Below are 27,959 nucleotides of genomic sequence, written 5' to 3'. Positions count from 1 at the left end.
TATTTTATTTGACACTTAGTTGCATTAACCCACAAGAGCAATAAACTAAGATCCAATGTTATCTTCTGTAACTTAAACATGTATGTGGAGACATACAGGTGGATCATATTTAAGTGATAACCTAAATGGTTTGTAGTAGATAGAATAAGGTTGGGTACCTTATCCTAGTGACATTACGAATACGACCCGCTTTGTAGTTGTTACAAAAATTGTTGTAAAGTGCTATAAATGATTTGATCCTGATAATTCGTTTGGAGACATGTGAGCAGGGAAATTATATACAAAGAGTTTGTATAAGATCAGACCACGAAATGAATAGTCTCTCCATATAATACTGTTGCTAGAAGAGACTTACATTTCACTAAGATGACTATAGGTGACTTGACTAAATCTTGAATGAGTTGCAAACTCCAGCCTATGAAGACGATTCTTTGATCTGCATGGGTGAGAGTGGCCAGTTTCACCGACTCAATATGCCTACCGTTTTAGGGATTTACCTGATTGGGGAGCTGGAAATGCAGCTACATAAGAAGGAATTCACTCATGCTCTATAATTAGAGTAAATAGAGAAATTTCTCCCTTAAGGGCTGATTCCAGGGCTTGAACAATGTAGCGCCACACCCTCTCCTAGCCCGAGAGGGGTTCGGTTATAGTTGGACTATAACTGATTATTCATTAGAGGATCAGTGATACTTAAGGAGTTAGATGTAACTATAAAGACAAAATGATAATTTTGGACAAACTATACTTACGAGTAATTTGTGAAGGGTCAATGCACTGTCGATTGATTATATCCAATGGACACATAAATATATTTGTAGTGCGAAGAGTGCATTCGTTAGTCTTTAATGGAGTGAATGACAGTTAATGGAAGTTGATTAATTTAATTAAAGAGTTTAGTTAATTAATCAAGTACCATTGGTGCTTCAATCTATAGGTTCATAAGGTCCCCTCAGTAGTTCAATTGGGGTTAATGAGAATCAAATTAATTTTGGATTAATTTGAATTGTTAAAATTAACGGAGGAAAGTAATTATATGAGATATAATTAATATAAAATTAATTATATGAGATATAAATAATATAATATATATGATACATTATAATATAAGTTTTATTTCAGAGGAAAATAAATATTTGAATATGATTCAAACATTAATCATATGAATGTGATTCATATAAACACTATAGATTAAATTTAATATGAATTTGATTCATATTAAATAGTATAGGTTAAATGAGAGAATATTAAACTATAGGTTATATTATATAATCTAAATTATAGGTTATATATTATATTAGATATAACATATAGTCTAATGTATGATATATAGTAAATTGGTTATTATATATTATATAAATTTATTTTAAAATGTTGTTTTTTTAAATTAATTGGTTATGGAGGGAGTTATTTGGATAAGTCCCTCCCCTTTTAGTCTCTCATTAAACGTGGAAGTGGGGCATTTTTTTGGGAATATGATTCATATTCTTCTTTGGTTTTCACATTACACGTAAGACTTTCCTAAGTGCATTATCTGCAGAATTTTTCTCTCAAAACAAAAACTCTTCCTCCCTCTGCCATTTAAATTGAAGCCCACAACTCTCGACGATTCTCACCCTTCAAGAATACCAAGGTAATCCAATGGTGGTATCCAAATATGGAGTTTGCTTGCTGTAATTTTGGGCATTGGTGTATTCATGACTAAAGAATTCATTGAGTTCGTGACTGGAGAGGAAACGTGAAGATATTTTGGTCTTCAAGGGTAAATTATCTTCAGATCTCTTCTTCCTCTTCTATTTCTGTAAAAGGCATGCTAAATTAGAATGCATATTCTCTTCCCGCCCTCTATGTTTTATTAATTTCTGTAAAATTAAAATTGGGCTATGAACCGCTTCCGCATCGGGTGTTTACACATTTCCAGCTTGTGTATGGAGCTAAGATTTGATCCTTACAGGATACACTGATTTTGATTTTCAAACTGGTAGAGATTCCAAGAAATTCATATAAGGACCAGTGTTCACTCTTAATGGAGGAGCAACAGTCTACAGAAGCACAAAGCAAGGTTGTATTGCTAACTCTATTACGGAGGCAGAGTATGTAGCAGGCTTGTGAGATTACCAAATAGGCTGTAATGCTTAAAAAGTTTTTGACAGATCTATAAGTTTTTCCTGACATGTCAAAGCCTATCACCCTTTATTATGATAATAGTGGTCATGTAGTAACTTCTAGAGAGCCTAGGAGCTATAAGAGAGAGAAGCATATTGGGCACAAATATCATCTCATTCGGGAGATTGTGCATCGAGGGTACATGATCATTATGAAGATCACTTTGGAGCACAATGTTGCTGATCCATTTACAAAGGCGCTCACGACTAAAATGTTTGAAGGTCACCTAAAGAGTCTGGGTCTACGAGACATGCATCATCTAGTCTAGGGCAAGTGGAAGATGTTACTGGATGCATAACGTATGCCCTAGTTTATTATTTTATGTACAATACTCTGTTTATATTTTATATTTGTACATCCTACTAGCTTTAAGACACGTTAAAAATTGTTGGGTTGTGCCATAAATCTCGTGGTTTCATAGTTTGTAAATTATTTTTACAAAAAATTATTTATTTAATAAAATAAAGTGTTATTTTGTTTAACATTTAGTTGCATTTGTTGGGTTTTATGCCCCAAAACTCGTAGATAGTAAGTGTTATTAATTAACCGTCATTAATAAAGAGTTATAGATGTTAATTCTATAAATGTTATTGTTTGTGTTGTTTGTCTATTTTCTCTTAATAACCTTAAATCTAATAAACTAACATCCAAGGCTGCCTTGTGAGTATTGAACTATATGTGGAGACATACAGGGATCGATGTTCAAGATACAGCCTAGAGGGTCTATAGTATAAGGATAAGGTTGGATACCTTATCCTGGTAACACTATGGATACGACCCACTTTGTATTTGATATAAATGCAATGATCCAACGTGTTCGTGTAAGGGACATACGAGTAGGGGTATCCTATGCAATGAATTTGTATAAAACCGGACCGCAAAGTAGTAATCACTAGATGTAACACCATTAACTAATTAGATTCTTGTTTCAATAAGATGACCTAGGCAATTTAGTCTTGATCCTGAGTATATTATGAACTCTTGTTCACGAGGGATTGTCCTTTGATTTGTATGGGTGAGGGTGGTCAGTTCGCCGACTTAATATACCTACCATTTTGGGGACAAGATTGAGTAAGGAGCTGGGAACATAATAATACAAGATGAAATTAACTCATTCTTACCTTCAAGGTAAGTAGATGAGTGTTCCTTTAAGTGGTGGTTTCGGGACTTAAACAAAGGGCTCTACCCTCTCATTGGCCTAAGAGGGGTTTCTGTTTACTGGTTGACCATAAACAAGTTGTTCATTAGAGAAACACTAGTATTAAGGAGTCAGAGGTAACTCAAGGGTAAAATGGTAATTTGATCTAGTTGAAGTTACAAACACTCGTGAAGGACTAACTTGCTGTTATTGGTCTATATCCATGGACACAAAAATATATCTGTAGTGAAAAGAGTGCAGATGTGGGTCTTTAGTGGAGTGTACCCACAGTTAACGAATATTGATTAAATTGGCTAATGAGTTTAGTCAATTAATCTCATATTGTTGGAGCTTCTGAGCTACAAGTCCACCAGGTCCCCTTGTTAGCTCACTATAGGATATTAAAGAGATATGATTTGAATTGTTCCAATCAATTTGAGGAAACTGTATATTAATATGATTAATATGTAATTGATTATGGATATGATCTATAATATAAATTAAATTGGAAAGAAACAGTTGAATAAGATTCAAATAATTAATTCAAGTGAATTAACTTCACAAAGAATTAATTAATAGAGATGTATTACACATATACATACGATGTTTATGATAATTAAATATATATGTTAAATTGGATTTTGAAGGAACTCTTAAACAAGAGTATCTATGAGCAAAAGCAGATCTTTCCGATTTCATTGTGACAACATTACCACACATACATTCAAACATACAAATATGCATTGAAACACTAATTACTGACAAATAAATACAAAAGACCAAGAGACTTATCAGTTGAAGACAGTCTTCAATCGAACTCGGTCCAATGGAAGCGAACTCCTCACGCTTCTTATCATCCAGTAAGCAGTCGCTAAGTAGCACCACGATCATCTACACGATTTGCAGCACACGAGCAAACAGCAACAGAGACAAAACCACCACTCGAAGCCCTCTGTATTCTCGGAGTGAGAATCCAAAGGGTGAACTTTGATGGAATTGGTAGAGGGGAGGAGGAAAAGCGATCGTGTAAAACGAACAAGCAAGTGGGAGATAATAGAAGATTATCGTATAGTCGGGTGCTTGTTGTTTAGGTTGGGGTACATGATCGTGTAGTAAAAGCTAAGCGATCGTTATTTTATTCTTTAGTTACAAGAACTAAATCGAACTTCCCACTATCGTACGAATCTGGAGAAAAACTCGACCAATTATCACATAACCGCCCAATTAATTAATTAATTAATATAATCATATTATATTCTTAACCTATAGTTTAATATCATATATCAACTATAGTGTTTTCTCCTTTACTTGATATAAAACATATTTATATCCAATTTCCTCCAAAATAATGTATCTCATACATTTAGTCAATCATATCATATATAATTAACTAGTTCAATTATATCAAACTCCCTCTTGTCAATTTGAACATTTCAAACTGACCTAAAAACTAATTCTCAACTTTATCCAAGCTACCAAGGGGACCTTATGGACCTATGGCTCGAAGCTCCAACGGTACGTGAATAGCTGACTAAACTCTTTAGCCATGAGATCCACCATCCGTTAACTGTCAGACATTCCACTAAAGATCGACAACTGAACTCTTCTTACCACATATATATTTCTGTGTCCATCGGATATAACCAATCATGAGTACGATGACCCTTCACAGATGCTCGTAAGTACAACTGGGCCAAATTATTGTTTTGTCCCTGTAGTTACATCTCACTCCTTAAGTACTACTGATCCATCTAATGAAAAATACAACATAGTCCAACTATGTGTGAATACTTCTGGGCCAAGAGAAGGTGTGTGGCACCACATCGTTCAAGCCCTAGAATCAACCCTTAAGCGAGCTATCTATCTACTTACCCTTGCATCGGGGAAGGAGTGAATTCCATCTTGTGTAGCTGAGTTCCCAGCTCCCAAATCAAATGGTAGGTTTGAGTCGGCAGTCTGGCCACTCACACCCATGCAAATCAAAGGACTGCCCTCAATGGCAAGAGTTCCCAACTCACTCAGGATTGAGGTCATGTTACCTATGGTCATCCTAATGAAGTGAAGTCTCTATCATGAACGGTGTTATATAACGAGACGTTAACACTTCGTGGTCAGATCTTATACAAACTCTTTATATAGGACGCCCCCGCTCACATGTCCCCTACAGAATGATTAGGATCAGACCATCTGTGACAAGTTACAAGACTTGCAACTATTCCATAAAGTAGGCCACATCCGTAGCGTTACCAGGTAAGGTTTCCCTCCTATATCCATATACTACATACCATTTTGGTTATCACTTAAGACATGATCCATTTGTATGTCACCACATACATGTTTAAGTTACATAAAGACAATCAGGTATTTTAGTTTATTGGTTTGAGGTAAAGCAAATAAAACACTAAGCAAAATCAAGAAGTGAAGTAAAATATCATATATTATACATCAAAAGTGTTCGTACAAAATATTTACAAACTACAGGACACGAGACTTTAGGGCATCAACCCCAACAGATTTAATGTATAAACAGTTATTTAATTAATGTGCAAATTAAATTAGACAAATGTTATTTAATAATGATAACTAATTAAATAAGTGTTATTTAATTAATTGTGAAAAAAAGGAAATACGAAAAGGGTTTGATACTTCTCTATATAAAGTCTTCCTTATGACCCCTTTGGGGACACACAGAACATACACACAATACACTGAATTGGAAGAATTCATTTTGTATTGTTTTCCCTAATCCACAAAGAAAATCCTCTTTACTCTCCAAAAGCCTTTCTCCTCATCCTCTCCCAATAGTTGGATACCACATTTCCTTCTATTAGAATCCTAGAGAATAACAAGATTACTCTCGTGGTTGTATTCGAGATTGTTCAAGAAATCATTCGTAATCAAAATCATTGGAGGAGTCGTTCATTGGAATTTCGAGAGGATTGTTTTTTGAACTTGGGAATCTACAAAGGTGAGAATGGTTCTAACTTTTTCCCTACAGTATGTTATTTACATGTTTATACCATGTATATTATGCTTTAGTTTACGTTTTTTTATGTAAAAATCAATTTGTGGGATGCAAGGCATTCACAATGCTTCCGCTGCGGGATCTGAACCCTTCAGTATTAACCCAAAATCAATAAACTAAGATCCCAAGTTATTCAATGTAGCTTAAACATGTATGTGGTGACATACAAATGGATCATGTTTGGGTAATAACCTGAAAGGTATGTAATAGATGGATAAGGTTGGATACCTTATCCTGATGACACTACAGATACGACCCACTTTGTAATTATTACAATTGTTGTAAAGTGCTACAAATAATATAATCCTGATCATTCATGTGGAGACATATGAATGGAAGTATCCTATACAAAGAGTTTGTATAAGACCAAACCACGAAATGATTAGTCTCTTTTTATAACATCATTACTTGAAGAGAATTACATTTCACTAGGATGACCATATGGGACTTGACCTTAATCCTGAGTGAGTTGTGAACTCCTGCCTATAAGGATGGTCCTTTGATTTGTATGGGTGAGAGTGACCAGATTCACCGACTCAATAAGCCTACCATTTCAGAGTTTCGTCCGAGTGGGTAGCTGGGAACACAGCTACACAAGAAGGAATTCCCTCCTTCTTGTTGTTAAGATAAGTAGATAAATTACTCCCTTAAGGGTTGATTCCGAGTCTTGAATAATGAGGCGTCTTACCCTCTCACTGACCAGAGAAGGGTCTAGTTATAGTTGGACTATGACTAATTGTTCATTAGACGGATCAGTGATACTTGAGGAGTTAGATGTAACTATAGGGGTAAAACGGTAATTTTGACCTAGTTATAATTATGAGCAATTTGTGAATGGTCAACTTACTATTGATTGGTTATATCCAAAGGACACATAAATATATCTACAATGTGAAAAGTGCAATTGTCAGTTTTTAATGGAGTGGCTGACAATTAATGAATATTGATTAATTTAATTACAGAGTTTAATTAATTAATCTCGTATTGTTGGGGTTTCTAATCTAAAGGTTAATGAGAATTCATTAATTTTGGATTAATTTGAATTGTTCAAATTAATTAAAGTAAATTAATTATATGAGATACAATTAATATAATGTATTTAGAAACATGATAATATAAAGTTTAATGAGAGAGATAACTATTTGAATATGATTCAAATATTAGTTATATGAATAAGATTTATATAAAAACTATAAGTTAAAATTAATATGAATAGGATTCATATTAAAACTATAGGTCATATGAGAGAATATAATTTGTGGGTTATATTATATATGATATAATATAAACAATGAATTATATATTATATGTGATATAATATATAGTTTTATCTAATTATATTAATATAATATAACTAAATTGCAAAATAACTTCCTTAGATAACTCCCCTTATTTCTCATATATATATATATAGGAAAAAAAAAAGGCAGAGCGGTGGAGTGTGTGGTTCAATACATGAAAATATTGTGAAGAAAAATCTCTCTACAAGAAACTCTTTTCTTCCTCTGCAAAGAAAAGCTCTCTCAAAAAGCTCTCAAATTCCCTCACCAAAATCCTTGACAAGCCCACAACTAAGTCATGATTTCTCATCTTGATAATAATAAGGAAGACAATAGTGGTGATGTTCATCTTTGGAGAACTTGTTGAGTTCGTGGCTGAAGTGTTCGAGAGGAAGAGAAGATATCATGACCACCAGAGAGGAAAAACATGAAGAACGGTTTCTTCAAGGGTAAGTGTTCCCTCTTTCCATTTCCTCTCTATGAATTAAGAAAGCATGTTTAGTTATTGTTTATCCTCTGCACCGTTTCTTTTCTGTATTTTATGTTATTCCAAAATTGAATTCACTAATACAAGTGATCATTCGCTTCCACTGCGGGAATTCGATTCCTTCAACTTCTTTTTAATTGATTTCTCTAAGTTGTCTTCACCGGAGATCTCTCCATTTATATGTATACTCCATCTTTAGTTGATGAAGGGTATTTTATGTACCATTTTGTTTGTTAGTGATATATTTTGCTGATGATTATTGTATCCTCTAGTTACGATTAGAGGAGAACTGTTGTATCCCATTATATTTACAATGGAAGTATTTTTCGGAGCCGCGTTGTTTTTCCCTTACATTGAGGGGTTTTTCACGTAAATCTTGGTATCACTATTTTCCCCTCTTTTGTGTTTATACTTTAAATTTGTTTTACAGATTTTAGCTACATATTAAAAACTCCAACATTGACTACTTCCTTTTTTTATGTGCTATTGGTTAATCACGTTTTTGTTTTAAGGATTTTGAATGATCCCATTGTAATTTGGGGAGGATTCTAAGTTTGATTATTCATTTATTGTCCATGGATATTCAATTTATTTTATTCTCATAATTATATTTCTTTGTGAATGTCGGATAAGCTAGACAAAGTTGAATAATTTTTTACTATAGATTAAGTCTTAATTCGTAATGGTCGAGATCCTTACTTACATGATTGCAAAGTTAAGATAAACTTGTGAAATTGTTTGGCATCCAATCAATAAGCATTGTTTATTTGACTTAATTGAATATTGCATTGTTTAACTTGTAAGGTATTACTCGCTTGTCATGCATCTTACCTTTATCCTTAGAACTTAATATGGTTGATTAACATGTTTAGAATGCATTAAATTGATCACTTTAAATTCACTTTTTAGACCGACATCTCTCTTATTAGTACTTAAAAAATTCTCTCTCCAAGCATTTCTTTAAAAAGAGTTTTAAACTATTTTATTTTCTAAAAAAACGTTTTCTATACAAAAATTAAAGAAAAAGTAAACATTTTTAATAGTCTAAAATTATATATATACTCGGTAACGGTCATTTGGTAATTATTTAATTTTTTATTTTTGGATTTTGAAAATTAAACCTATAAATATCTTTTTCATTTCTAAACTTCTTGCTTTTGTATCTACTTTCTACCAATGCTTTTAAGAATTAAACCAATAATTGAAAACTATAAAAGCAAGTAGTTCTTAAAACTTGTTATTGTATTTTTTAAATTTAGGTAAGAGTTCAAGTATTTTACTTAAGAAAGGTGAAAACTATTGCAAGAAATTGGGAAGAAATAAATAATTTTCAAAAACCAAAAATAAAATCTAAATAGTTATCAAACGAAGCTTAAATTAGCAATTCTTCCAAAATTGCCAAGAGAAAAAAACTCATATCATTTACGAAGTTTTTTTTTTTTTCCAAACACACTATTCATAATTTTGTACTTCAAACTTTGAAATTGATATGTAGTTTGTGATAGGTAGAAAGGGATATTTCAAGGTTGTTTGAGACCCTTAATTTTAGTTTTTTAAGAAGATAAAAATTTGTTCATAGAGGATTTTCATGGTCTATAATTTTTAAAAACTAATTGTCTTATTTTCAAAACTAAAACCATTTTTCGTTCTATTATAGTTTATTATTATAAGTAGCCTAAAATGTTGGAATAATTGTACAAGTGACCTATTTTAAAGGTCCAAAATAAAAAATGTCCCACTTTTTTTAAAAAAACAATGTTAACTGAACTTCTGTTGATGTCATAGACGAGTATATTATGAATTTGCCTTTCAAAAGAGAGAGAAAATGAGAGAGCTAGTTGAGCTTTTCTACATACATGAGTACATTTTAGTAATTTCACTCGAATTTGACGTCAAAAAATAATAAAAATACTCATTTTTAAAAAAACCAGGCAAATTTTATTTTCTCCCCAAAATTTAGGTCGTCCATACAAAACCCCCTCAATATACCCAAAAAGTTGACATAAGAAAATGATAAAGAAACAATATCACAAGAGTCACAATCTCCCAACCAAACAAATTTATATTTTGTTTCTAAAAACTATTTTCGAATTTTATGATCCAAACAGTGCAAATTTTGAAAACAACATTTTTATTTTTTCATTATATCTAAACTTTAAATTTTAAATTTTAAAGTACAAAATTATATCAAATGTTATAAACTCAATTCATTTTTTGAAAAGTAAAATATGTATTACGTAATGTATAAAATTATATAATATTACAAAATAACATAATTTATTGTGAACTAATATTTAGTGAGTAACTATGATAAGTTTTATAATTTATAAAGGAATTTTTTTACAAATAGAAAAAATGTCAAATTATTTACAGGAATAACAAAAAAATATTTATAAACATTAGTAGACTTCTATCAGTGTCTATCACTGATAGATTTTTCTCAGACTTCTATCACTAATAGACCCTGATAGACTTCTATCAGCCTCTATAAAAAAAAAAAAAAAATTAATTTTGTTATTTTGTGTAAATAATTTCCATTATTTTTCTAGTTTTGAAAATCTCTCATTTATAAATATAATATCAATCACATTTTAAATAATTATTTAAATTAAAATCTAATTTCCAAATATGCTTCCAAACATATATCTAAAAACATGAAATATGATCCTATTTTCATTGAATTCTTTGTTTTCAAATTTCTATATTCAGATACCCGACCAAACATGCCCTAAAGAATCAAGCTATTGATTTGGTGCAAGGATTTACTTGGGCAAAGCGTCAAATTTAATTAATCCACAAGCTAAAAAATCTATATATTATACTAAATATCAACTTTTATAATCATAAAACTCACGTGCTAAACCCAATTTCGTATCTAATAAAAACAAACTTAGAATAAAACAAACTTCCAAAACAGAATCATCACATGTTGCTTATAATATCAGTACATAGAACAAATTTCCTCACACATAAATAAAACACAGTACAAACTTTTGGATTGCAGATCATTTGTATGGAGTTTTGTGGTCTAGAGGAGAGAGAATCCCTGGAGAATCAAGGCATCAGCAAGAACTTGATTAGCAGCCTCAGATGGATGAACACTATCCCAAAACACATATTGAGTTGAATTAGAGCAAGTTCCACCCAAGGACTTGGGATTGCACAAAAGTGATGTTGTCTCCACTGTTCCTGTTCCACAGCAGCCTTTTCTAGCTTCCACAAAGCCTAACCAAAAAAAATAAGGAACAGAAGAAAATTAGTGATACATTTTTTACATTTCTGGTGCTTCATTCAATATCGGACAATCTACAAAGCATTTCCCCCAAGGGAAAATAAGCTTCATCTTTACCATTTTTCGATGGAGAACTGATGACATCGTAGAGTGGCTTGTAAATGTCGAAGACGACAATTCTAAAACCTGGAAGTTGGTTTTTCAAGCTTTCTGCAGCAGCATTTAGCTTCTTGTTGAAGGCTTGCGCATCGGTATTAATCCTTGAGACACACCCATTTTGATGGTTGCCAAACAAGGTGAGAGCAGCAGGAAAGCAACCTAATGGAGGAAGTGAAGTCACTCCAATTCTCCTAGCTCCTAAACCATATATATCCTGTTTCCAATACCAAAAATGCATCAATCTGACGTATTTCATGCGATATCTCGTTTAATCTTGGTCATGAATGACCTGGAAAGCCATATGGTTTTTGCAACAGTAAGAAAGTACCTTAATAAATGTTGTAAATGCTCCGATGAGCATCGATCCGTACTGATCGGGAGTGTAGACCTTATTAACGTAAGGATTGATGTAATAATTCTGCAGAAAATCGCCACTTCCTGCGCTTAGCAAGTAGAGTGCATCCTTGATTATGGATGCTGCTTTTTCATTACCAGCTACCTTAGCTAGCTTGCCCTGGTACTCCTTGAACAATCCAACTTGTTGGGGCAGTGAGAGTGCATGCTATTCGCCAAGTTCAGAGTAAAAAGTAAGTACAGAAGAATGGCTGATTTGCTCAGATTGATATTGCTTCCGAGAGCAAAGGTTAACATTCTTACATTTAAGAGGGCAGCATTCTCATCGTAACCAGATGCAGCTGAGGCAAAGTTGACTCCAATGAGAAGATTCTTACCTGATGCCTCTGGGCTAAGGTACGGCAATGGGAAGGTCTTAAATCCTAAAGTTTGAGCTGGAGAGAAAAAAAAAAAAACAATAATGATGATTACGGGCCTTAAATATAACAGCTGTTCCTGAATGACAGTAACAACAGTAATAACAACTTAATAATAAGGCTTCGTTTAATATTTGTCTCCATATGTTGTTTTCTTCAAAGCTTTGGAGAATTTTACTTATTTTTCTCGATAGAAACAACGACTTTCATTGAGTATTGTACTTGTTTTTATGTATCAAATTTCTGTTTTAATGGAAATTTCCTGAAAGCAAGTTTAGATTTTAGAAACTGTAAAATCATATTTTGTTCTACTTCTTTATAGTTTTGCAGGAAAATGAGAGAGAGAGAGAGAGAGAAGTGACATGACTATCTGAGTCCATTTAAAACTTGAATTGGAATGGCAGATTAAACAAATTATGAAATGAAACTTTGCTTTCTGTTTTTCATGTTTTCATAACTTGGAAGAAAAAAAGAAGATATCAAATAGATTTTTCTCCCAAGACACATCGGCACGACACCGACAAAGTGTGCTCTTGCTGTAAGAGAAAAGGTTGACTTTATACATGATGCAAAGTTTATCCAACCATCATGCAAAGCCAATGTGTTTAAGTTCCAATGAGATGAAAGCTTTTGCACGTACCAGTGAAATCAGTAGCAAGTTTTCCATTGCAAAACCTGCCAGTGGGCTGATGGTTCACAAAGTCCTTTCCATATGGAGGGTAATTGGCCTTGAAAATAGTGTAAAGATAGTTATTATTTCCAACATCCACGGCAGAATCACCGAATGTAATGATAGCAGGCACCAAAGTGGTAGAATCTTGAGCATTTCCACTCCCAAGCAAAAATGCAAAGAACAACACCAACACTTTGCTAATAATGGGATCCATCTTCTTTAGCGCTGTGATTTGCAACTGAACCAAGAATTAGAAACTTATAAAGAAAGTCAGAATGACCCACCTTAGATTTTCTTTTATTGAAGGAAGCTGGAGGTTGAGTCCACCCAATCAATAATGACCCTTTTAGTGAAGAAATCCTGTCATTGAAGGTAATTGGTTTTAAATACCTTCACCAAATCCCAAGAAAGCAAACTTTTTTGCCTCAGCTTTCTTTACTTACCTCTCCTTTCCTGCAAGTGCAAAAAACCATTATGAATAAAATTATTTAGCTGGAAAACTATGAATTCATGCAACATTTAATAAATAGGTTTGGTGGAGTAGTTGGGTGATAAATGGTAGTTGTGTTATGAGTTAAAGCTGCATGAGTTTGCATGTGCAGGAGTTAATATGATTGTGGCAGTGAGAAGCCACTATATTGCCACTGTATTGACACTGGGTAACATCTATAATGTGAGTAATATAAGTAATTATAAAGACAAGCCTATGACTACCTTTGGCTCTTCAAAAAACCGTGTTAGTTTCTCTGTCATAGAGACAGGAAAAGTCAACCAGATAGAGTCAGAAGGTAGTAGGAAGCAGTTGTCCTGACATTATCAGCAATTTTGCAATAAGAATAAAAAAGCTACTTGCATTTCCCAAAAAATGGTTGAAGAAGACTTATGAACTTTGAAGGTTCTACGTGTAGTTAAGCATTGGCTTGACAAGTTATTTACTTCTGACCCAATCTACCTTCGTTTGAACCCTTAAACTCTGTGATGAAATCATATCAAACAAAGCAAATGTGTAAGAGTGTGATAGGTGTCACAATCGTACTCTTAAAAGGATCTCAAAGCGATTGTACGACACTTGTTCTCGCCCTTGAACAGCCGGTGGCACAATGGGCGGTTCTTGCAACCTCCACCCCCTTGAGAAAATGTTTTCGAGGAAAAGATTTTCGCAAACGTTTAAAAGTATGTCTAAGAAAAGAAAGTTTGTAGTAAAGCTAGAAAGCAATAAGGGACAACAACGACTTAATAACTTACGACTCTGGATATGAAGGTATGATCATTAGCCTTATCCCCATATATATTGCAAGCATTTTTAATAATGTTGCCTTTGCATATGCAAAGTGGCAAGCAGTCACTTACAAAGAAAAGTATAAAGAAAGTAAACTGACTTCCAAAATGAAATACATAAGATGAAAACATGAAATAAAAGGGGTCGAAATGGTCATGCGGCCATGGGCAACACGCCTTAGACAAGCATGACCACAGCAATAGGTACCCAAACATAGAAAACTAATATATTTGCAATATTAAGAAGAAACTACAAGATCAACAAGTAATTTGAGGTACGGGCACCCTCCCTTTGAAATCTCTCCCAAGCCTAATTCACTCACAAAATGCCTCAGTCCCTCCTTCCTCACTCAGTTACTAGTATACCCTTAAATATCTCTGATTTACATTCCTAACATTCTCATTAGAATTTCCAGTTTAATTTGACACATAAACTAGATAAAAGATAACATATGAATATAATGATCTAATTATCATGTGTACCAAAAAATTTAAGTTGCTGTATTTCCAACTGGCAGGCATCTGGTTGAATAAAAATATGTGCTATCCGGTTTGCTGAAACTTGAAACTATTTATTTGACTCGGTGTCCTTCGATCTCATGGAGGATTCTTGTGTTGAGATTAGCCTAAGGATCCATGAATCTCTGTATATTTATATCCAAGCTGATTAATTTGGCAGCACATCATGGCAAACAAAGGTTCAACCCATACTGTTGTGTTGATCAGTATCGTTTAAGACGGATCTGTTGTGCAATTATCAACTTTATGCATTTTGGTTTTCAGTTTTCACCCACTAGTTTAGTTTTCATTTAAAGTCCATAATATTGCTTTCACTTATTACCGATAGGAACACCTTCCTTCCTGTCAAGATGCAGGTAGTTTTGTAGTCTTATATAAGTGGACAAGTCACGGGAATAAACCAATAGTTTTATTGAGTGAAAACCTGGTACAATATTTGCACAGAAGCTAGAAAAGAACGACTTTTGTTTTTATTATTATTATTATTATTATTTATTATTTAATACACAACTTTGGTGACTAGTTTGAGCCAATTTACCCCCAAGCTCCAAATCTCTAGCCTGCTGCATGCTATTGCTGACCCCATTTCACCTTATGTGTCAACCATTCACAGAACTCAAATCTCACAGGTTTTGTTTTACCATCGTAGCTTGGCAGGAAAGTACTGCAACCAAATATAATTCTTCCTGTTGAGTACCTGGTAATGCACTAGGAAAGAAGGAAAATATGGATTACATTTTCATGAGTGTGCTTACCTTCTCAACGAGAGAGAGATAATACGGCTTCACTTTGTCAACGTTAACCCGGACTTTACTCTTGCTGTAGAGATCATACTTGCTTCATGGGGGAAAAGAGAAAAGAAGATCGACTTCAGTTAGCACAGAAACTTAAAATTCATATCAGTTCCAAACTCTAAGGATGGCAGTGAAGAAAAAAATTTCTTACTTGAATATGCGCAGCCACTTCAGGTTTTCGACATCCTCCTCATTCATCAAGTGCTTATATGCATGAGATCTATGTAATGCTGCAGAATCAAAGATTTCCAGTAACCTTACTGGTTTCTTCATAGTTAAAAATTTCAGTAAAACAAACTTGTTTTTAACAATTTCTTTTTAACTTACAGTAGAATGAGTGGTATCTGATAACAAAAAGTGCTGCAGAAGGTAAAGTAGTATTATTCTCCTTTGCCACCTGAAAGTTCCATGTAATAACAGACTTTATCATCTTAGTTTAAGAATGACAACATTCAATACTCTAGTACTTCGTAGAGGCAGGAAGAGTACCAAATACATATAGTCATCATGCCCCCACGACATCACTACATTGTCAAGTCCACAATTTGGTGAGTAAACTCCGTATTTAGAGTTATATGCGGGATTATAGTAACCAGGATTTTCCATGAAATACTGTAATTAAAGGTAATAGGGTTAAAGGTTATAAGAAAAGTGAACAGGTTGTTGGCACTTTAATTATAGAGAAATCAAGACCTTGTGGTGGACAATGGATTTATCAAAAGCACAACCCAAAGGGTAGGTGTCTCCTGCAAGTTGGTCCAGGGTATGATAACAATAATTAGTAAAGAAACTTTATAAAATAAAAGACCCATATAGAGAATCATGTGATTGTCTGTATGGTAGATTGAAACTCATGCTTACCCACAACCGCCCATTGAGGAAGACCACCAAAGCTTGGAAGGAGAAGCACCTTTCCAAGGTCTAAAAAGTAAAGACAGATACAAAAATAATAGGAATAAATAAGGAAATAAAAACTAGTCGAATGCTTGATGCAGTCTCAAATGGTTGAAATGCACACAAGTCAATGTCATACCATAAAGAAAATCTATTAATATAAAACAAAAATTTGGTTCTATTCAAACTTCAAAGATCCAACCAAAGTCCAAAACATTTAAGAAATGCAAGCACCCAAACGAATTGAAACAAGTACGGAAGATAAAAGTGTTGAGGATACCACATTGAAAAAATCAAGGGACCTCACACTCTTTATAAGATAGATGAGCTACTTCTCTTATTGCTAATTGGTTTTGAAATTTGAGATGAAATCTCATGTGTTCGCTACTATAGTATCAAAACTCATAAAGTCCAAACAGGCATTCAATCCAATAAGAAAAATTGGGATCTGATCAAGAATGGTGAACTCAAATGAGACACCATCTTGAGAGGACATGTTGAGAATACCGCATTAGAAAAATCAAGGGACCCTACATTCTTTATAAGATAAATGGGTTATTCCTCTCATTGTCAATTAGTTTTGAGATAGAACCCCGTGTTATCTAACAAAACAGAACTCAATAAACTTAAAAAAAAAAAAAATGCAAGAAAGTTAACAAAACACAGACTATGTTATAAAACCTATTCTTAACTGTAATGAAACCATAAGGATTATAAGCTCAATATATATGCACATAAGAATGTCTTCGACTTAGGCAATACTTCTTAGAATAGTATTTTCAATAAGACACTTTGATTTCTAGGTAAATATCCTAAAAATAACTAGAAAATTCTTTCTAACTTCAGCATTACAAACATTTTCAAAATATTTTTATAATATGTATAAAAAAAAAAAAAAAAAAAAAAAAAAAAAAAAAAAAAAAAAAAAAAAAAATGAAAGAAAGAAAGAAAGAAAACCTTAAATTGCTTTTGGGATATGAAAGGGAGCCAAATTCTGAAATACATTATTAATAAGATACCATTTCCTTTAGTCTAATTTTAGACCCTGCATGAAAGAAACCCAACAATAATTGGAATATTGTCCAAAATTGCTAATGTGCTCTTTAATTCCACTCTAAGCCAATGCTTGTTTTCTCTCTCTCTCTCATCTACCAGTGAATAAATTTCAGGGATCAACCAGAACCAGAATCACCCAATGCACTTCAATTCACAATCTAAAACAGTAAATTTCAAGTAAAATAGAATCATTAGTGAAAATGGGAAAAGTACCATGTATAAGAGCAGTCAAATGCAGCCAATCTTCGTTAGGATAATCCTTTCTGATGGCTTCAGCGGTCTGCAACAAGTGTTCGATTTGAGGTTCATCCAAATCAGGATCGCTCTCATCAACCACGTCATTGAGAAGCTCACAGCACTCCCATATGCTCATCTCCACTCTGTTCAGTTGACCGTACTCTTTTCTCATCTTCTTCACCTGCAAACAAACTCATTCCGCCATTTTCAATCGGAGAGTCGCTTAACGGTACGGCAGCGGGAAAAGAGGGGACTTGAAAACGACGCCGTAAATGGAAAATAGCGGAATTTAATTAAAAGGGAAATTGCTTACGAAATCGTAAGTTTGATTAATGTGATTGAGTTTGTAGAAATTCTCTACCCCTTCTTGCCTTTCGCTTTCCGCATGATAGTCCCTATGTTTTGCAAATTAGGATTAATTATAATAATTCTAATTTAAATTATTTAATCAAATACTTTATGGAAAGATTAGTTGTAATCCATCTTAAACAAATATTTTATAAATATGTTGAGATTTCTAGGAATGCTTTCAAACAAAGACAAATGTGCCAACTTATTTACAGATATAGAAAAATTTACTATGTATTAGTGATAGACTGCGATAGACGTTCATTATTTTTTTTTTTTTTTTGAAAGGTATTGTGATTAAAGTGTGGGATAGAAAAATCGGACCTCAAACTTCGAAGTCGATAGTATAAACACTATGCTAGTTGAACTACGCTCTTGTTGGCTTAAATGTGAGGTGAGGAAATCAAACCTCAGATTTCGAGGTCAATAAACAAGCACTATGCAAGTTAAACTATTATTCAAATTTTTACATAATTATGATATACCATTTTTATTGTCATGGTAAAGAAGGGAGATATTGTTGAGCATTAAAATATTGTTTACGAGTTGAACATTCTAATCGTTTTCATCCTTTTAGTGGGAAGCTTTAGATCTTTATATCCAAAACTTTAATTAATGATTTTTTTTAGATTTAAATATAATTTAACTAGTTGACACAAATTTGTACCCATGAATTATTAAATTAAGAAAATTTGTTATTATTATTAATTATTTGAATACACTTACCCAAAGTAATATAACAATTTTCGTGACAAAAATGTAGTAAAATTTCAATTTAAAATAAATAAATAAGTAACTCGCATGCATTAAATTTTGGCTGATGGTAGTTTTTTTCCCTTTAAATTCTAATATAAATCGCCATACTTTTCCATAATTAATCTTTTGATATAAAATTTAAATTTTAGAAAACTATGCATAACTTATCGCAGTATTGCACCCATTTTTTTTAGCATACATAGTTTTCTAATTTTTGAATTTTATGTCCAAAAAGATCAATTATCTTCTAGATAAAAATTTGGGTCCAATAAGTTTTAAAACTTTGAAAGTTTGAACCATAACAAGTTTTCAAACTTTTGAATTTTTTTTGTCCAAAAGATTAATTATCTATTAAATAAAAATTGTATTTTGTTTTACTGAATTTGTTAATTTTAAAACGAAAAGACACAAAATTGGATATGTAAAGACATTAAATAGATTGGTAAAAGTTTATGACTTCGATATTTTTTTTAAGTTTATAAACCAATCATATGGGAAAAAAAATCATCTTTGATAAATATTTTGTTTGCCTTTTCTTTCAAATTAAACTTACGAGCACTATTTTATTCTATGATTTTATCGTTTTATTGTCTAATTTTTTTTAAAAAAAAATTAACCAAGTTCATCTTTGAAAAGTTGTTTTCAAAAACTTGATTTTGTATTTAAAATTTGGTTTATAACTCAAATAATGCTCTTAAAGAACCAGAAACAAACATAATTTTAAAAAAATAAAAGATAAAAAAAAATAGTTATAAAACGAGACTTTAAGTTTTGATATCTATTAAACACATCAGTTGCAATTGCCCTTAATTCAACAATAATTCTTTTTTGTGAAAGTAAACTTAAATAAGTTGATGGAGTAAAAATTAATCAAATCAATTTTAGTTTTTTTTCTTCTGTTAACAGAATAATTGAAAATTGTCAAAACATCTTCATTGTTTTTAAGAAGTCGTTTGGAACACCAACTAAAAGTTGGTAGAATGGATTATTATAGTCCACTCTATGTTTAGAGTACCAAATATGACAAGAGTGTATACAACTATTTATAAGCTACAATTAAGTATAATATACTATTTCAAAATCTTTTTGCTATAGTGTTTACTATTTGTTTTACTCATCCTCTTGGGCGTTTAATAGGGGTGTTTAGAAAAATCGAGAAACCTAACCCAACCCACCTGGTTTGTTTTGGTTTGAATTGTTTACTATCTCCTACCTAAACAGAAATAGTTTAAAATAGTCTACATCCCAAATAGTAACTCTTATAACCAACTCAATGCCCCAAATCCTTCCTAAGTTTTTACATCACAATTTCCAAACAATTCCATGTAAAGAAAGAAAATGGGCCAAAAATTATATATAATAATAATAACCCTGATTGGCAAGTTTTTTATTTTTTGTTTTTAAAAATTAAGCCTATATAAGAGTGCAACAACAAATTGAAAAACCGAAAATCCGAATCAACCAAAACCAATCCAATGGTTTGGTTTTTAATATAAAATTAAACATCTTGGTTTGTATTCGGAGAAAATTAAAAAGTATTGGTTCAAATTGGTTTTTTATTAGAAAAATCAAAAAAAAAAAAAAAAAAAATCAAACCAATGGTGTATATATACTTTTCATTAGACATCTTTTAGTATTTTAATTATTAATGTGTACATATATTTGTTATTTTGAAAAGGACCAATTATCAAGGGTGTATATTTTTTTTATTTAGAAAAGTACAAAAAAAAAAATCAAACTAGCAAAAAATGATCAATTCAAACACAAAGAAGAAATAAAAATAAAAATTTGGAAGTAAAAAATAAAATATCAAAAATCGAGAACCAAACCAATACCATTGATTATATCCTCATTGGAGATTGGTTTGGAGCCATTCTTTATAAAACCAATTGATTTGGTTTGGTTTTTGGTTGACCCCAAAAGCAAAACCGAACTAACTATCACCGCTATTATAATACTATTTTTACTTCTAAAATACAAATTTATTCTTTTTATTATCTATTTAAAAAGATCTGACAAATTGGGAAAACTAAAAACAAGTAACTTTAAAAAAATAGTTTTTGTTTTAAAAATTCAACCATTATAATAAAAAAAAATGTAAATCAGTAAGCAAGGGTTATCAACGGAGCTATAAATAAATAAAGCAGACCTAAAGCCGTGGCCGAACGAATTGGCGTAGGGCACCAGAAACCCTCCGTCCAGCACCAATTCCGACTCTTCATCCACCCCCTTCTCCTCCGCCGCAACTCCTGCAAATTCTAACTCCATCAATCGCTTCCCGGTGGCCTCAATTTCAAATCTCCGCCGGCAACAAAACGAACCAGAACAATTTTTTTTAAAGAAATATGAAAAGTAATTTACCAAACTCGGGATTCTCAATGAGGACGGTGACCGTCATCGTTGGATCAGGGAGAGAAATCAAGGGAAGAAAGAAATGAGAGAGGGAAAAATGGAGATGATTTAGCGGTGGTGAGAACATTGATTGGAGAAAGGAAGGTATTTATAATTGGCCGGAAAGCCCTTCCCTGAGAATTTCCAGGCTCCGAGTCCTTGTTCCGAAATAAAATAAAAACAAAAATTCGGGTTTATGTTACTTATTTTGCAATTCATGAACTACTCGCATGCAAAATTTGTATATTTGTTATCCTCAAAAGAAAATATGAAACAGTGTCTGGTCTAGCGTCCAAATTAGGGATACGAAGATGAAGACATAAATCTACAATTTATTTTATCATTACACGTCATATTTGACCATTTAATCCAACTATTTTTAGCTTCATATATGGATCTCCCATTTTCTTTCTTTCTTTCTTTCTCTCTTCATCCATTTTCTTATTCGTCGGATGGATCTTATCTCGAGATTGGTTTACAGTTTACACATTCCAATCTACCCATAAATATAGCTTCATCTGCCTTTTTTTTAATCATCCGTATGTGTAAGTTGATTTTTTTTTTTTAAAAAAAAAATTTAACGAGAGTATTTTTGTTAATATTATCCATTTTTTTAAAAAAAATTTAATGGAGAGAATTGCACATTTTCTGTGGTTCATCTTCTGTTTGGGTTGAAAATAGTTTTTTTTTTTTTTCAACTTCTACTTTTATCCCGTAAGTAAATGAGATGTTTATAGATTTAATTTTCAAAACCTAAAACTCAAAAATCAAATGGTTATTAAATAGACAAATTAATGTTTTTAAGTCTAATATATATATATATATTATAAAGCTTTCATTTTTAGTTTTTTTTTTTAATAATCTATACGTATTTTCTCCTAATTTCATGAAAATGATTTTAAATTTTAGTTTCGAATTTGAAGGCACTACTAAAATGTAAACAACATATATAAAAATTAATAGGCGTAAGTAGTGTTTATAGGTTTAATTTAAAAAAAATAAAAAATAAAAATCAAGTAATTGTTGAACGACGTCCAAATGGTTATCTCAAACGAGACATGAACAATTTGAAGTTGTATCATTTGAAAATCAAACAGAAATTCGAATAACTAAATTTTTTTATATTTAATGAAAAACAACCATTTCCTTGGATCTTTACAAACTGTGAAGCTCATAGGTGAGAGATGTTAAAAATGCTGATACAAATTGCATTTACCATAATTCATTAGCTTAAGTTTTTTGGTCAACCATTAATTTACCAAATTAGGTTTGTATTGATGTTTATCAATTAAGTTTAAAAGTAAAATTACAAAATTAATCTACATGATTTTGGAGAAATTTAGAGCCTAGTTTCTATGATTTGATTTAAAAGTTAGAAATTCATCTTCATGGTCTAATAAAACCTCGCAAATATTATTTCATGTGATAAATCTCATACATAGTCCCTATGTTAGAGATAATGTACGGAGGTGTTATCCAATTATTGAAATTAAAATTTAACTTTCAAATTACACAAACCATATTCTAATTTTCTCCTAACATAAAATTAAATTTGTGACTTAACCAAGTTTAACCAAGTGAAAGTTAAAAAGATATGCACTATATGTTTGGACTACCCTCTAATTATATGTTTCTAAAAGTTAAGTATTTATGGCACAATAGGTTCCATCACATTTTATAATTGTTGTATTAAAAAAAAAGTTGAGGGTTAATTAGTGCTACTTTTCTCAATAGTTTTCGTCTTTTTTACTTACTTCTCGATCCAAATTTTGAAAATAAGCAAATTTATTTATGAAATTTGACTTTGAATTATAATGTGTTTTTACCTAATAAAAATATTATAAAAAAGCTATAAGAAAATAAAGGCAATTTTGAAAAATGAAAAATAAAAATGAAATGATTATCAAATATCTCTAAAGTTCCCATACCAAAAAGTAGGAGTATTGACAAACCAAACAATCCGGACTACCCAACTCAAATGGTAAGAATCGGATTGGGTTGGATTGAATTTTTTATGATTTTTTTCAGGTTAGGTTGGGTTCATATTATAATTTTTAAAATTCGGATTGACCCAACTCAATTCGAATTCCTAATATTATTAAAATATATATATTATAATTTATAAATATTGTAACTCATATATATTGTTATGATGTTTATTTGAAGTTTGTAATATATATCTTGGATTTTGATATTTAAGATTTTGAGTTTTATGAAATTTTAGTGATTAATATGTGATGTACACAACTTTAAGTATTTTAAGTTAATAAAAATGTAACTAAAAAAAGAATAAATAAATAAATAACCCTACAACTCAACTTAATCTAATTCAATCCGAATTTTAAGGATTGGGTTGGAGACTCTAGAGTTATTTGAGTAGGCAACTCGATCAATCCAAATTTTTAGATAGGTCCAAAAAATTTCCAAATCTATCTAATCCAACTTAACCTATGACACTCCTATCAAAAAGGTAAATTTTTTAATAATAAATTTATCGATTTTCTATATTAATCATTTAACTTAAGAAAAATGTAAGTAAATTAAAGATATATTGGACACGAGATGAAAACATTCAAGATTTATAAACCGTAAAATAAATTGTAAAGATAAGATTATAGCATTTTAAAGTTTTGAACTAATTTAAAATTAAACTTAAAAATTAAAAATTTTACATTTTAAAATTTAAAGGCTAAATAAAAATTAGACAGTAACCTATTAAAAAATAAAATTTTCAATTATAAATTATAAAAACGTAAAACTAAAAACAGAATGATTATCACCCTACTAATTCACTTATCAGCCGGTCTATAATAAATGAGATAAAGAAAGATAACCACAAGTGATTGGCCCCACCCCGAAGCAAATATCTCAGCCAACAGCGAGTCAAAAAAAGCTGCTTTTTTTTTTTCGTTTTTTCTTTTAGTACGTGAGGTGTGGGGGATTTTGCTTTGGTATTCACAAAGGAGAAAAAAAAAAAAAATCATCCGTGGGACCCACATGACGTATCATCTAGCCAAATTTGTACGCCACCCTGTCACCTTCGGAACTGGGTACGTAAGAGCCACGCGCCTTAGCAATCTTTCTTCCGGACAGATTCAAAGTAAATAAGTCCACGTGTCAAGCTGTGGCTTTTTTCTTTTTTCAAAATATCCACGTTACTCCATTTTCTGTCACGTGTCGTAGTGGACACACGCGTGTTATCGGGCTAGGTACTTGTGTCAAAATACCATTTATGCCCCCAACTGTTTTTAGTTGATTTTAGTATCAATAATTTTAAAAGATGTTTGAGATAAAGATTATCCTAAGATTATAATAACCATCTCTTCCTACAATAAATACTATTTTGTAATATCAAATTAGCTACAATCAACACTATTTAGAAATCTATTATTTGTTACCATTTTTACTATTTTACATTCATAATTTTTTTTATTCTTTTCTACAATATTTACTATATCTTTCTCAAACTAAAACAGTTTACACTTCAAACATATACTATTATAACCAAAACTAAAATAATTTATACCCCAAACACAAATTATTATAACCTAACTATAATAATCTAGAATTATAATAACTAACCCCAAACACAAATTATTATAACCTAACTATAATAATCTAGAATTATAATAACTAAATCATTGCCCCAAATATTTCTTTAATGGTTTAAATTTAGTCCATATACTTATTATATATAAATCTCAAGTTTAGTTTATGCTGTTTAAAAGGTGTTTCACATGTTGAATTGAGTTGGGTTGAAGTGAATATGTAATAATTGTTTATGGAGATAAATTATCTATAGAGTGCATGAAGTGTATTGTAATGCATAAATAAATTACGTTAGATTAGGAGTATTTGATGTAATTTTTCATTAAAAAAAAATCTGATTTTCTGCTTACTATTTTGTTTGTTACAACTTTTGTAAAAGCATTCAATTAAGCACATATTTTTCAAAGTTTTCAACATTTTGAGATTACAAACTTAAAATTTTGATTTACACAAAATATCTATATTTCGTGATAACAACAAAATTACAATGTTAAACACTTTTGATATCTACGTTAAATTAAGGTTTCATATATTAGAATCAAAAGAGAAACAAACTACCTTAAAATCTTGGCCCTCATTTGGTAACCATTTCGTTTTTGGTTTTTTGTTTTTAAAATTAAGTCTATTTTCTTCTCATTTCAATGATTTGTATCTTTATTCAATACAATTGTTGAATTCTTAGCCAAAATCTAAAAAACAAAAACAAGTTTTTAAAAGTTACTTTTTTTTAGTTTTCAAATTTTTGCTTGATTTTCAAATCACTGGTAAAAAGTAGATAACTAAGAAAGAAATTTGAAGGTGAAAGTAATTTCTATACATTTACAGAAGGTATAAATAAAAAATACACAAAAATAAGGAGACGGTCAAGGGGTTTTAAGTTTTTTTTTCCCCAAAGATATTGTAATTAGAGTGTAGGATGGGGGAATCAAACATATAATCTCAAGGTCAATTGTACAAATTGAACTATGCTCATGTTGGTAGGGATTTAAAATTTTTATTGCATTTATTTTCAAATAGTTATTTTCATTTTCTCATGTATATTACATTTTCTCTAATAGTGTTTTTATACCTGAAGTCTTCATATTAATGTCAAATTATTGTAAAAGATGACTATGAAACTAACAATTTCAAATTTTTATTTGGAAATACATTCACCAGTCGAGTCTTTTTTAAAAAAAAAAAAAAATTGTTTTGAGTATATGAATTAACCAAGTTGGCCGTTAGTCAGTTGTCAGACATCATCGAAGAAATTAGTGGACTGAGTTGATCACTGGAGTTTGCTTGTCGTCGAAAGTGGTACTCATATGAGGTAGCCACTGGAGCATATCATCAAAGAGGTCGTTGGAGACAAAGGCCTCTAAGTGTTGATCGTTGTTATTACCGGAGTTGGTCGCCATAGGTAGTATGGTCATCAAAGTGAGTTGGCAGTAATATTCAATGGTGGTTGTTATTGGAGTTATAGTCATTGGACAATGGTCGACGGAAGGAGTCATTTGTAACATCGGAAAGAGGAAGGATTGAGTTGATAATTTTTACCAACTAAATAAAGAAGTTGGTGACTCAAATATTGAGTTGGTAAAAATATTAACTTAACTTGGTGACCCGTAGTTGGTTGTTGCTTGAAAAAAAAAACATATATATTATCATAATTTAACATTTTGTTAAAAAAATTAATTTAGAATGACTTAATTGAAATTTCATTGCAAGGACTAAATTTGAGATTGATTACAATGTAGAACTAAATTTATACTTTCAAATGCATTAAAATGGAATGGAATGTAAATGGTATGGAACGAAAGTACATGAACCAAAATAATATTTTAGGCTCTTTTTAATAACTATTTGATTTTTTGTTCTTATTTTTTAAATTAAAACTATAAACACCAATTCAATCTATTAGTATCTATGTTTTGTTGTATCTTAGAAGTGTTTTTAAAATAAAAACCAAAGTTTGAAAACTAAAATGAGTATTTTTCAATTTTTTGGAAAATCGGCTAAGAATTCAAATATTTACACGGAAAATTTGAAAATTACGATTAAGAAATTTTGAGAAAATAAATATAATTTTTAAAAATATAAAAAAATATTACTGTTCGTACGAGGTTTTTGGAGAAACGTGTTTCGTGGAGTTGAACTTGAGTTGGTATTGATGTTGGAGTTGATTTGATGCGATATGGTTCGATCTCTAATATTTGATCCTCTGATTCTCTCTCAGTTGAGTGAATATGCTTGACTTGGAGAAAAAACGCGCCGAACGTCCTTGAAGTATAAGTCTTGGAAGCTTGGAGTAGAAGTCTTGGAAAGCTTGGAGTAGAAGTCTTGGAAGAGTATTTGTGTTTGGAAGAGTATTTGTGTCTTCAAAGGTCTTCTGCTTATAGGAGTGCAACTTCAGGAGTCTTGGAAGCTTGAAGTAGGAGTAGGAGCCTTCAGGAGTCCTCTGCTTGTTAGTGAATTCTCTCAGGGTCTTCTGAGTGTAGAAAATGCTGCCCTTACAAATGAAGAGAACTTCTTTATTTATAGAGTTCTCAGGTAGGCTTCATGGGCTTGGTTGGTCCATGGGCCTGACCCTTGGGCCCAATCAGTTGGTTTTGGGCCTGATCTGGAATTTAGGTCCAATTCAGTTTTTTTTTTATTTTTTTTTTTGTAGTTTGGACTTTAAGCCCAAATAGTAATATCAAATTGGACCAATTTAATCTCATATGATTCATCCGCGTGACGTCATTGAAACTTGTCTTCAATTCAATTTGGGACATGTGTCAACTTCTAATTGGACCTAAAGTCAATGATTTAGAAATTCATCGTTAATTTAGCAAACGATGTGGTGACTTGTGATTGGTCCAAAATTTCTCATTCAACAAATACCCCTTTTTGAGATTTATGCACGTATATGGGTGGATGAATCTTGAAAAAAAAATGTAATTTCAGATCAAAGTATGATTTTGTTGACTCTTTTAATTTGATGCATCACCAGGATCAAAATATGAGAATTTAGCTCAAAATTTTGATTTGAAATCTTGTTCGTTTGACACACTTTCGCTATGTAAACTTTAATTTGAACTAAAGTAGAATTTATGTTCCACTTTAATTGCAAATTTAATTTAATTCGAATTCGGAATAGAATTTGGGGTGAAATTGAATCTTGATCAATTTTGGTTTGAGATAAAAATTTGGGATATGCTCAATTTTATTTGGAAATGAGTATAGAAA

The 27,959-nt window shown here is 31.4% G+C and overlaps 2 protein-coding genes across 3 annotated transcripts; both read right to left on the bottom strand.

Moving 5' to 3' along the window:
- Positions 1-10,912: 10,912 nt before the first annotated feature.
- Positions 10,913-13,178, bottom strand: LOC120085661 (GDSL esterase/lipase APG-like). Its single transcript, XM_039041791.1, has 5 exons — positions 12,898-13,178; positions 12,145-12,275; positions 11,816-12,049; positions 11,446-11,701; positions 10,913-11,321 (listed from the first exon to the last, which is right to left on the bottom strand). The coding sequence occupies exons 1-5, from the start codon at positions 13,142-13,144 to the stop codon at positions 11,125-11,127; spliced, it is 1,065 nt and encodes a 354-aa protein (XP_038897719.1). The 5' UTR covers positions 13,145-13,178; the 3' UTR covers positions 10,913-11,124.
- On the bottom strand, positions 13,160-21,536 carry LOC120085669 (inositol oxygenase 1-like). 2 transcript variants are annotated; one of them, XR_005484015.1, is made up of 13 exons: positions 21,174-21,536; positions 20,962-21,061; positions 18,022-18,103; positions 17,685-17,889; positions 16,383-16,442; positions 16,215-16,267; positions 16,011-16,133; positions 15,849-15,918; positions 15,673-15,751; positions 15,483-15,564; positions 15,266-15,391; positions 13,374-13,383; positions 13,160-13,290 (listed from the first exon to the last, which is right to left on the bottom strand). XR_005484015.1 is itself a non-coding variant. In XM_039041802.1 (11 exons), the coding sequence occupies exons 1-11, from the start codon at positions 21,289-21,291 to the stop codon at positions 15,365-15,367; spliced, it is 999 nt and encodes a 332-aa protein (XP_038897730.1). In that variant the 5' UTR covers positions 21,292-21,536; the 3' UTR covers positions 14,426-15,364. The 2 variants fall into 2 exon arrangements, 1 of the variants encoding a protein (XP_038897730.1); XM_039041802.1 differs by lacking the exons at positions 13,160-13,290; positions 13,374-13,383 and having other exon boundaries at positions 14,426-15,391.
- Positions 21,537-27,959: the final 6,423 nt, after the last annotated feature.

This window comes from Benincasa hispida, chromosome 1 (genome assembly GCF_009727055.1).
Source record: "Benincasa hispida cultivar B227 chromosome 1, ASM972705v1, whole genome shotgun sequence".
NCBI lineage: Eukaryota > Viridiplantae > Streptophyta > Magnoliopsida > Cucurbitales > Cucurbitaceae > Benincasa > Benincasa hispida.
Note: the sequence above shows the minus strand (reverse complement) of the source record. Positions and strands in the feature narration are given on the sequence as shown.